General features: G+C 32.8%; 2 protein-coding genes across 2 annotated transcripts; both read right to left on the minus strand.

Annotated features, from left to right (window-relative positions):
• Window positions 1-973: 973 nt before the first annotated feature.
• On the minus strand, window positions 974-2,610 carry LOC114307829 (DUF1262 family protein (DUF1262)). The gene is made up of 2 exons (XM_028253254.2): window positions 2,152-2,610; window positions 974-1,990 (listed from the first exon to the last, which is right to left on the minus strand). The coding sequence occupies exons 1-2, from the start codon at window positions 2,466-2,468 to the stop codon at window positions 1,108-1,110; spliced, it is 1,200 nt and encodes a 399-aa protein (XP_028109055.2). The 5' UTR covers window positions 2,469-2,610; the 3' UTR covers window positions 974-1,107.
• Window positions 2,611-3,694: 1,084 nt separating this feature from the next.
• LOC114307830 (uncharacterized) lies at window positions 3,695-9,615 on the minus strand. The gene is made up of 6 exons (XM_028253256.2): window positions 9,346-9,615; window positions 8,155-8,561; window positions 6,684-6,829; window positions 6,104-6,380; window positions 5,171-5,443; window positions 3,695-4,609 (listed from the first exon to the last, which is right to left on the minus strand). The coding sequence occupies exons 2-6, from the start codon at window positions 8,461-8,463 to the stop codon at window positions 4,121-4,123; spliced, it is 1,494 nt and encodes a 497-aa protein (XP_028109057.2). The 5' UTR covers window positions 8,464-8,561; window positions 9,346-9,615; the 3' UTR covers window positions 3,695-4,120.
• Between the last annotated feature and the right edge of the window lie 3,117 nt (window positions 9,616-12,732).

The following is a 12,732-nucleotide window of genomic DNA, read 5'->3' on the forward strand; positions in this document are numbered from 1 at the left end:
CTTGCAAAGAAGAGTTATGGTTGAAGAAATTTTTGCAAGAGTTGGGTTTAAAGCAAGAAAAGTATGTGCTTTATTGTGATAGTCAAAGTGCTATTCATTTGAGTAAAAATTTTGCTTTTCATTCGAGATCGAAACACATTGATGTGAGATACCATTGGATTCATGATGTGTTAGATTCGAAATTGTTGCAACTCGAAAAGGTTCACACAGATGACAATATTTCGGATATGTTGACAAAGACTTTGTCGATGGATAAACATTTAAAGTGTCGAACTTTGGCGGGTATGGTTGATTTCTCCACCTAAGTCGGTAGGGGGAGAATTGTTGGGTATACCTCCTTATTGGAGTGTAGGACCCAATTGATTTACTAAAAGAGTTTTAATTTGGCTTGGTTTAGTATAATATATTTTTATATATTATATTTGAGGAGACCTAATCTAATTTGGAAACAACTAAGGTTTGATAAAAAACCCTAGATTCAATATATTATTGGTATTGTTTTTTCCCAAGAGAAAAAGTACAGCAGCAGCAAATTTTGGGTGCATCTTTGTTTGAGTGCTTTGGTGAAGCTAATTTGGGCTATTATTTTGGATCTTCTTCAACTCTAATTCTGAAGATTTTTGTTCATCTATTTGGTAAGGTTTTTCCTCTTATTTATTTGTGATTATTTGGAATTCACCTAAGGGTGGTTTTGTGAGACTATTCGAGTCTCGTTTGTAATCGTTTGGAACTATTTGGTTGATAGTGGAATCGAATTTCGATCCCGTGAACGTACCTCATATTGAGGGAACCACGTAAAAATTCTTGTGTTGCTTCTGATTTAATTTTTCCGCATTAATTTTTATTCCCATTGATTGATTTACTTATGGAAGATCACATATTTTTCCTAACAATATGATGTGCATTGTTTTGTTTTATCACTACAAAGTGTAGATGTAGATTAAATTCTACCCCGTGACTAGGCTAATCCCACTTGATTTTGTGACTTTTTTAATCATATTAAACCAAAATTATGAACTTTTTAGAAGTTCAAGAATGAAATCGAAAAATAAAGATAGTTTAAAAGATAAAAAGTAAAATTAACCCAAATTGATAAAATAGAAAACCTCACTCCCATTTGCATTGGGTCATGTGGGTGTGCCTAAACTTGCAACTTAGCAAAACAAGTCCATCCATTCTTCTCTTCAGAACAAAACTCTCCACCAACACATAACAACTAAATCTCTTCCACGCACCTCTGACCTCTTCTTCCCTCTCCACTATCACACCTCTCTCTCCTCCATCAACCCACCCTCTTCTCTCTTCCACCCATCTCATCTTCTCAACAATTGCTGAACTCAAACCCACACCCATACCCACCACTCTTCTCCAAACCTGGTCTTCAATTACTCTAAACCAAACAAACCCATCAATATCATCAACATGTCTCTCATCTTTCACAGCTTCAATCCCATATGCTAGAACAGCTTCACTCTTCACAGTAGCGTTCACATTCACAATCACGACAACATTGGCTTCATTGCTTTCGTTTTCGCACAAATATATCTCTTCCCACCATTGCTCAAGTGTCATCTCATACAACAAAGATCTTCTAACTTGGTATTCTACTGTAGTAGCTTCCTCCTTTACAAACACAAATGGGCAATACCATTTCGCTATCACAACTGAAGGGGAGCACTTGTAATATACTGGGAAATTGAATCTGGGGAGGTGAATTGGGAGAGAGGTGTTGAGGCCTTCAGTTTCTCTTACTTGAATTTTCATTGATGAAGTGGAGGCGTAAACTTCCCATCCCTTTCTTCTTAGGAATTTTGGAGGAAAACCGTCACCAGATACTGACTTTGCGTAGAAACTACTTTTCAAATAGCGATGAATCTCAACTTGTTGGTATATGTCCCTATGATCGAAAGGTATTGGCTTTACGTCTCTTATGACATCTCTAAAACAGCATCCAACAACGTCGTCCTCTCTTGAACACGTGCAAACTAGCCTGCAAAAATTGCTACAGTGGTTGCAACATTACAAATATCCAAATAATCAAATTTGCATCAAACTTCAAGGTCAGTTGAACCGACTTTCATAACTCGATTTTGGTGGTTGTTTAGGAATTTATATGAATTTAAAGATATAAGAGAGATAGGTATAGCATACCCTTTATACTTGCCTCTGGCTTTGATGACGTAATAGCGGTTGGATGAGAGCGGTTGATCAAGAACTGGGATGAACCAGACCTCTGTAACAGACGGCTCTTCGTGTTCAGATGAGTGAACAACCTTTAAAATCTTGTCTTGAGGAAATGGTAGATTTGTAATTCTCTTGTTCTTGCATACACCCCAACAACATGTTTCTTGCGCTTCTGCTTCTTCGTCTGTAAAAACTAGATAACCTGAATATGAAGCATCTGGTGGCTGTACCGAACCAGCACTAGGAGAATTCCGGTAGAGCGATAAAGGCCTTGTCACATACATCTCTCTCTCTCTCTCTCTCTCTCACTCTCTCACTCTCTCTCTCTCTCTAAGTGACTAAAAAGTTAATCATGTGACGAAAACAATTGAAAATTATGGAAGTTGATCTGATTGCTTTCTTATGAGTGAAGATAAAAGGGTGGGGGTGTCTTCGATATGAAAAATGAGTGAGGCCATTAAAAAAAAAAAGAGCATTAATAGCTTTAAAGTAATGTAGGTCTTATACAATGGGATGTTTTGCTCTTATGTGTTTTTTTTTATTTTTTTTATTTTTACCTCATTGGTGGTCAATTAATGTTCTCAAATTAGTGTGATGAATCATTGTTGCTTCAATAATTGACATTTGATATGATGAATGCATGCATACAAAAATAGATAATGTCAATAAAGAGCAAGTTAGTGACAAAAGTATACAACTCCCATGCTTTAAGATTAGAGTGATGATAGACGGCATCAAAATTGGAGTTTTAATGCCAACTCTAGTGATATGATCATACATAAAAAAAATAAAAAATGTAACATCACAAGTCAAAACATCAAATCACAAGGTGAAGCCATTTAGAGGTCTTCAATATTTTTGTTAAGATTATCATATAACAATACAATTAAAAATAATAAAAAAAAGCAGCCAAAAACAAATTGCAAAAAAACACATTTGATCAGTCCATTTCAAGTGAAAAAGGATATATAATAAAAATATAACAAATGAGAGAAATATATAAAGTAATTAAGAAAAGAGACAGATAGAAAAGTAACTCCTTATCTTTCACTTTCTTTTAGGCACTTTAAAATGTATTGAAGCTGTTGGCTGTGATTTGTAGCTCTAAAACGTGCATCAAGTTAATGTACATATTAGTATATCAATTAGTATTATATTATTATACTCAAAATTTTTAAAACTATATTACATCATCTATTAGTATACTAATTGGTACATATAGCATTATTCGGCTCTAAAATGTCCCTACCTTCCACAGAGCAAAGGTACCAAGGCTGGGCCTTTCAGGCAGTGTTTGGATTTAGAATTTGGGCAGGGGTTCTAGAGGGAAAGGAAAATGTGGAAAGAACATTTATTACATTTACATACACGATATATTTATATCTATGTCATGTATACGCAGGGAAATTGAGGACCATTTATAAAGCAGTATGGAGGCCTTGAGCTTGCATTAGTAGAATACAATTATTGATATAATTAAAGTATGTGATTCCACTGGAGCAATTCCAAATAAGTAAAAAAAAATTATATTAAGCACTGAGAAATTTATAAGTAACTAGGTTAACTTATTTCAGAAAATGCAAAATTAATTAAAACAAAAAGACAAAACAACTCGTAGAAATAAAACTACACCTTTGGCCCTTTACACATTTAAAGGACAAGCAAGACTCTTCCTGAGTATCAAGTTCTTTCAATTAGCTCCTACTCTACCAATGCAGCCAGAAGCATAGAATTGAACCAGAGTGAAACATATTTGCCAAAAAAAATTACAACACCAGCTGATCAGCTAGTTCTATGAAAATGTCCGAAGCAGCATCGAAATTGGATGATCCAAATCGTCCAATCTCGTTATATTTTGGTCTAAATAAACCTTATTGGGAATCCTCCCACATAGACTTGGAATCACCGTCAACCTCCTAAGCCTGAAGTCAGCAAATCATAGTTTGAGTTTAAGAAATGTCTTTATAATTCCCATCATCTCACCTCCAGGAAAACGCCCAAGACAACCTCTTGCTGCTGCTACCTCATCAAACTCACAAACTGAATCACCACAGAAAGCTTGAAGCTGTCCAGTTCTTTTTGCTTCCTCCAATGCCAACGCCGCATCATCTGCTAGATTTTCATCAGCCTTGATTGTCGGAAGAGGAAACGGATCAAGGGAAGTTTCCATAACGATGGACTCCCCACCCATTGCACCCACAAAGTCCTTTAATCGACACAACGTAAATGGAACAGGTTCAAAGCTGTGGTCACCATATTCAACTGGAGTAGAGTGATCTCCGGTGACACACAGGAAAAATTGAAAATTTCCAGTTGATTCGGCCTGCCAAAGAAGCCTGGCCAACTGTCCAATGGCTCGATCAACAGCCTCCAACCCTTTAACTTTGAAAATGCTAGCTTTATCATGACCTGCATCATCTATTGCCTGCAAAACCAATAATCAATCAATTTAAAATTACCAATATGGTGGGAAACAAAAAACAAAGTGGGATCTATCTAAATAATTCATACAATCAATTAATTAAAAAACCATCAAATTTTACTAGTTCTCTTTGCCAATTATATGGTGTTCAATTTTGCTGCATATGCCACTGAAAATTCCAACTGAGAGAGTCTAAGATGGTCCAGAATTATTCAATTCTTCCATGACAATATTTAATCTGAGTCCATGATAAATGGCTTCATTTTGTGGTAAGTCAAGTATAAAAAATTATATGCTTGACAAACAAATGGCTTCATGTTATATGTGGCACCACCCATGGCCAGAATTATTTAATTCTCCATGACAATATTTGACCTGAGTCTGACAAATAGCTTCATTTTGTGGCAACACATGCATTCACAAATATATGCTTGACAAACAATGGTTAATATGTCATAATTTGATTTCAGCCTCAAAAGCAGAGTTTCCCTTTTGTGGTATTTGCAATAACAACAAAAAACAAAAACAAAATAAAGAGTAACAGGATCTCAGTTAAGTCAGCACCTTAATGTGAAGGAACCCAAAATCATAGCCATCTGGTTGTCCTGGTTTGTGCTCATCCTGCCCTGGTACAAAAACATTGGGGCAAGACTGCAGAGGAGCTGAGAGTGCCTTAGCTATTGCAGTTGCTTTGGAAGTCAATAGTGTTCGATAGTCTCCGGTCGCTCCTGTCGCTTCCAGGATATCAATTCCAAGTGATAAGCCCAGGCCAGCTATAATTTTAGTAGGAGCTACCATGCATGGCAACAGCCCATGTTTCTTTGCGAATGGAGGAACCTAACACATAATTTCATATATATATGTATATATTCAGATGTAGGTAGCTCAATTCTACAAATTGAAATAAATAAACAAAACTTGCACACATGCATGCTGCAAAGGCATTCATTCTGACTTGTAACTGCTAATGCTAACTCTTCATTGAACATCTCAAGCTTGTAGGTTGGGGATTTCATTTCATTTGGAATCCTACAGTGATATTTGCTTTTTTGTGTCATAATAAATCAAATCAGACACAAGGATGATCACCATACATAAAGGTATCTGAGAATGTTCCAGACAAAAAATGAAAACCCAGCATTTGAATGGACAAAGGCAAAAACTGTGAAAATCAGATGTTCAGCGTACTTTCACGGTTTGATGCTTCTCTTCTTTCTTTACAATCTTTTTCTTATTTTCATTTCCCTTTTTATTATGCATATTTTGGAATTTGGATAAAAAAACAAAATTGTCAAAGAAAAAAAATGACTACTAAACAACCATTATTGCTTCCTGATAATAACAGTCAAAGTATTATAACTAGTCAGATAATTGTAAATATGTACCAATCAGCAGCACCCCTTCAAGTGAGTGTCTGTGTGTCCCTTCAAGTGAGTGTCTGTGTGTGTGAGAGAGAAAAGAAGGGGGGGGGGGGATTTGATAATTAAGACAACAGACCTCAATTCGAATGCCACAACCTCGCAAAAGGACAACATTAGCAATGTTCTTTCCTTCTGCAGCCCGTTGAGCATTCAACGGATGAGAAGTCAAAATTCGTGACATCTCCTTTGATAATTCATTAACAACTGCAGCTGTGTGCCTTGCCTCGTCAGTATCATCTAAACCTTCAGCTTGTAAAAGTAAACGATTGTCCTTTAATGGGTCTGTTCCTGATATATTTCCACTTAAGTTTGGTCCTTTCACGACCACTCCGCACCTGTGTTCTGTAGCATACCTGTAAGATATGTTTTTTTATGTTATTTATTTATTTATTTTCTTATTTATGAAATTAGAATCCATAAATAACTTCAAGCCAAGGATCAAATCACTAATACTTTAGTTGAGATTTAATGTATGAAGTCACTCAAACTTTAAGCTGGAGTTAAAAAAAACTCTTCATCAGATATGAGTCAATCTCAGTCTTATCTATCATTCAAGATGCTGGGGACGAAGAAAATGATTATCTAAGGTCCTAAAGAACTTTTTCATGCGATGTACAAAAGGGAGTTAAGGAATTTTCTTGTAAAGCATCTGGCACCTGACTCTAACTTCATACTGAGGAAATGATGGTAGCTTCATTCCATCCAATGCTGCACAGAGGATAGGTCCTTCTTCTTCAAAATGGCGATCAGCCCTCCTACTGATGACGGTTCCAGTTTTCTCATCTAGTGTTGCAAAATTTGACTGGAAATTGAAGACAATAATGGGTTGTCATGAGGAACAACCAACAATGACCAATAAATTCCAGAAAGATGGAAACAGATTAATATAAAAACTTCTTGGATCAAATAGAAATAAAATATAACATCAACATATACAGAGGAGCCTTTGCTGCACAGAATTAATTCAAATTGTGAAGCCATCACAAGAAATTACATCAAAATATATTATCCTATTTGATGTAAGTACAAGCACAACACATTGATTCCATTCAATTCATCAGCAACACCAATGACTACTTCTTGTTATGTATATTTCTAACATATTCGCCAACATAATTATATATGAAGGGCATATACTAATTATAATAAACAATTCACAAAGCTTTTTGTGTCTGCATTCCATGATGAGGAAGAGAGGGGAAAGCCCTATAGCATTGTGGTGAATTAATGTAAGATCAATATGAAAGAGTAGAAAGTCTGGGGATATCCTGACTCACACAAGCACGCATATGCTCATGTCTACAAACAAACAAACCGCCTGGCTTGTGGCCTCTTAGTGAGGTCTATGATTCTATGATAAGCTAGGAGATCAACTGGGGTTAGAAGAAACATAAATCTATGCCCATTCCTATCAACTGAATGTTATAAAGGAGAGGACTAAACCCATCTCAGGGTAACTGCACGGCTCAGATAGGTGGAAGAGATGGGTCAAGCTTTGTAGGTTTAAGGTTTCAATCGTTTAGAGGTGCTGTAATCTTATTTTTCTTGGTGGCCATACTTTTTTTTACTTGCTTGACTTCTTCAGTGTGCTTGTGCAGACTATAGTTTCATAACACTATTTTTTCACATTCAGCAATTGAAAGTTGCATATTGTCATCTACAAATACAAGGGTAATAATAGAAGCAACCAAATCTAATATTTTCTTCCATCAAGAATTTGTCTCAAGGCTATCATCTTCTCTCTTGTCTTCTATTTTTTTTATTTTATTATTTTAAAATAACTCTTGAAGTCATGATCTTCTCAATGTTCTATAGATGTTGTAGCCAAATCTAACTCCTAATGATGCTGCAACATACAAATTAAAACAGCATAATTGCAAAAATTACAGAACCATCACATAACAGAGCTTTAAAGTACAAATATCGTGTTTTAGCCATAAATGCAAAATAACGTTAAAATTTAAAATCCCTACATGCCTCTTTGTTGAAAATCCTTAGCAAGGATCATAATAACGTTAAGAGAATTATTCTCTATGATGCAAAACCCAATAATGATAAGAAGAAAAAAAAAAAGTCATACAAACTAAGGAGTAAATAATTATAACAAGGACAAAATGTAAAACATACTTTGAAAGCAATATCACCAGGTGACATCGCCAATCCAGCTCCCATTGATTCAAACGCACCCCTACCTCGATAATACACTCTTGGGTCATAACCTAATAAAGAAAGGTGTGCCGTGTCACTTCCGCATCCCAGGCCTACTTCAACAGGGTCCATAAGACCATTAACCCCAGCAGAAGCAATGGCATCCAAATGGGGTACTTTGGCTACTTGTAGAGGGGTCTTATAACCCAACCTCGGCAGTGACACATCACCCAACCCATCAATCAGCACAAATGCTACTCTTCTTTTGGGCTCCTTGGAGTTGACCATGCTTTCTGTGTGCTGATCGCCTTCCCTCTTTTATAAGAGAAAGGGCAATAATAAATATGCCAAGAAATGACAGTCTGAGAAAATCAAGGCCTTCTCTCCTATATATTTAAGACAAGACAATACAATTCGCTCAATCATAAGAAGAAGAAAAAAATGAAAGTTAGATATTGTTCGATAAATGACAACCTTGGGTTTTCATATGTACTTAAAAAAAGAATAATATATATACATAAAGCATTAATAACAAGAGTAATATGAGTGTGTTGTGGGGCAATTAAACAGTAAAAAAAAAAACTCGCCCCTCGGAAACCTCAAACCCGAGAACACTAATATTGGTTTCAATTCTTGTATAATTATGAGCAATTTTCTTGATGCAAAGTTGAATCTGGAAAATACAGTTATGCAGCACCAAACATCCTATGTTACCCTTATTAGATACAATACAATCTAGATTTATAATAAGCAGCTGTATATATATGTATCATATAAATATGCATAAAATAAAATAAAATAAGATAAAAAGAACCTTAGAATTTTAAGAAAGCCCATTTCAGGTGACAAATGCTCTCCCCATATAGATAAATATGCATAAGAGAGTGAAATCAAGTTATAAATGCATTGCAGAAGATGGGTTTTCATCAGTAAAATTACAAATGAAGAAAAATTAATTAATTAAGACAATTATAAAAAACAAATCAATTCAAATGCAAACTGATTTCTTCAAATTCACCCAAAAGAAATACATACACGCAAATATATAAGATGGGTATTCATCTACATAATCCGAAAAAAAATTAAAAAATTAATCTAAGGACTATTAACATATCAATTAAAAAGAATAAATAATGAAATCATCAATACTGTGATATAATCTTATATTACCTTTGAAAACAGATTTAGACGTGAATGTTTATATGTATTTGGGCATTGAAGATGAAGAATATGATGATTAAAGTCTTCCCAAATTCCTAAAGCTCGTGTCTTCCATTGATGCAATAATGATCTCAACTATGGAACGATGAACAAAAGATTGATTCCATCGGACTCTCTCTCACAAAAAGTATGGGACACTTGTTCTACGCACCCAGAAAAAATAATAATAATAAATTGCAACCTCACTCCCTGTGATTTGTAAAATTAACATTTTCACCCAAAAAGAGGGACTGAAATCTCGAATATTTACAAGGCGGTGTTAATCGTAACTCCAATAATATTTGGTAGCCCAAAAATAGTTTTGTACGAGTTGGCTCGAAATCTAAAATGATGTTGTTTTGGGTTTTTTTTTTTTTTTTCCCTTTCTTTTCTTGCTTTTGAACACAAACAAAGGCGAGAGAGAGAAATGAGAGAAGAGAAGAGGAAGAGAGAAGAAGAAGAAGAAAAGATAGAGAGAATGAGGAGGAAGAGAAGAAGACGATGATGGCAGTGATCGGATTTGAATCTAAATCGGATCTGAATCTTTTTTTTTTCTTTTTTTGGCTGATGATGATGTGTTGATAATGATGATGTTCATGAAGATGTTATTGTTGTTGACGATGATGAAGATGTTGTTGATTTTTTTTTTAGTGGATCTGATCTGAAGATGAAGGGGGCAAAAAAAAATTTGTTGGTTGTTGATGAAGATGTTGTTGTTGTTGATGATAATGTGTCGATGAATGTTGTTGGCTGCTCTCTCTTCTCTTTTTTTCTTCTTTCTTTTTCTTCTGCTTCATCTTCATCTTCAAAAAAACGAGAAAGAAAGAAGGGAAAAAAAAAATCGTTTTGGATTCGGGCCAAATTCGAGCTTGAAAATTTCGGGCTATGTATCAAAATTGCGTAACTCTGCTAGGGCTCGTTTGGAGAGTTTTTTTTTTTTGGATTAATTGCATTAATAGTCCTTATAGTTTGGGACTTGTGTCACTTTGATCCCTGACTTTTCAATTGTGACACATTTGACCATGAATTTTGAATCTTGTTTCAAATAAGGACAATTGAGAAAATTATTAGATTTTTCAAGGGTAAAATCGTCAATTTGATAAAATATAAACTAATTTGACAAAAATAAATGTCAAAAAATTATTTTTAATTTTTTAAAAATTATTTTTATCCACCAATGATAAAATTATGTAAAATTAATAAAAATTACATTATTAATTTTTTTAAATTAATTTTATACATAAACATATAATAAAAATTAATTTGGTAAAAAAAATAAATAAATGTCTAAAAGATTTATCAATTTTACATAATTTTATTTTTAGTAGGTAGAAATAATTTTTAAAAATTCAAAAATATTTGTTTGACATTTATTGTTGTCAAATTAGTTTATATTTTATTAAATTGACAATTTTACTCTTGAAAAATCTAATGATATCTTCAATTGTCCTTATTTGGAACAAGATTCAAAATTTATAATCAAATGTGCCACAATTGAAAAATCAGGGACCAAAGTGATACAAGCCCCAAACTATATGGACTATTTGTGTAATTTGCTCTTTTTTTTATAAATATTCTTTAAAAAAAACAATTTAGAGAATTGACTCATTTTTTAAACTGTTTGGAAAACTAACCTGTTTTTGAAATCGCATTTTGAAAATAAGATTTTGAAATTGAAATTACGTTTTCAACATGTAATTTCGCCTTGAAATCACATGTTAAAAATGTGATTTCAATTGAAATTGCATGTTGAACATACAATTTCACTATGTCATCATAAATGGTATTTTCAACCTGTGATTCCAAGGTGAAATTATATGTTGAAAACGTAATTTCAATTTCAAAATCACAATTTAAAAATATGATTTTAAAAAATAAGTTAGTTTCTTAAATAGTTTAAAAAGTAGGCCAATTTTCTAAATTAAATTTTTTTTTCAGAATATTTTTTAAAAAAACCTCCTCGTTTGGAGCTCCCTTTTTTCCAAAAAAAAAATTAAGTTAAAAGCCACGCTATGACGAATTGCATTAAGAAAATTTTTTTTTAAAAAAAAAAAGTGTTTTTACGAATTCTAAAATGCTTTCATTTATTATTTATTTGTTTTTTAACACGGACGTATAGATGGCCTGCACCATTTTTTTATTTGTTTATTGAAATATTATCATTGTATTTGATTGAATGATTTAAAAATGAATTTGAAAAGATAAAGGAAAAAAATATGTGTAATTAAGAGAAATATAAGTATATTTTATTCATATTTTACTTTACTTTTCTTTTCTTTTTTCAAATCTCTTTACAAATTTTTTAACTAAACACAACATAGGTAAATAAAAAATAATAAAAATTAACACAATACATGTGACATATGTCTTCGGTACAAGTGCGAATTGTATAAAAATGACACAATTTTTCACTTGTAATTTTTTTTTTTTTGTGTATGTATAATGTTAATGAGTTAATAAGTTAAATTATAACAAAATAACCACAATAGCTCAATTGACTCGAAATCTAAGCCTTCACACTATCTAAAAGATAATTACATAAATTGCTGTACTAAATGATTGTTTAAAATAATTTAAATAAGTGTTGTTTTGGGATTTATTTATTTATTTTACTTATTTTTGTCTTTAATGAATTTTTTTTTTATTTTTTTTTAAAAAAGTTTAAGCTTCTATAGTCAACTTCACCAGACGAATCGAAAAATTATAATTTTTTTTTCAATTTTTTTAAAATTTAGAAAAGACAAAACAAAACAAAAAAAATAAAAATAAGTAATCTTTTTTTTTTTTTTGCTTATTTTCGCTTATTTTTTATTTTTTCAAAAAAAATATGCTTTTTAGATTCGTCTTGACAATATTGATTGGAAAAAAAAATTACATAATTTTAGAAAAATAAATTGCTAAAGATAAAAAATTTTTTTAAAAAATCAGAAAAATAGTTGACATTTTTTGAGTTGCCAAAAAATGCCTAAATATATTTTTTGATTTTTTACAAAAAGATATACAATGTGATAGATAGATGATGTAACCTAAATAAAACGTAAAAAAAAATTAAAAGATGTGCAATTGTAAATTAATCCAAACAACCCCTAATTGTCCTGTACATTTTTTCATTTTCGTGTTTTTTTTAACAGTCCTGTTTAGGGGTGCTTACAATTTGGTTTTGGACAGTTTGGTTTGCGATTTGGACTCGTCCGCATATGTGCGGTTCGAAAAAAATTAAACTCGCAACTGCTCGTTGTGCGGGATGCGATTTGTGCTCATAGATTTCGCAGGTGTGCAGACGATTGCAGACAGTTTGCGGATTGGACTTTTTTCTTTAAAAAAATTTTTTTGACTTTTTTTTCCCGTTTTGTAAAT

This window comes from Camellia sinensis, chromosome 1 (genome assembly GCF_055761805.1).
Source record: "Camellia sinensis isolate YWXY chromosome 1, ASM5576180v1, whole genome shotgun sequence".
In the NCBI taxonomy this organism is placed as follows: Eukaryota; Viridiplantae; Streptophyta; class Magnoliopsida; order Ericales; family Theaceae; genus Camellia; species Camellia sinensis.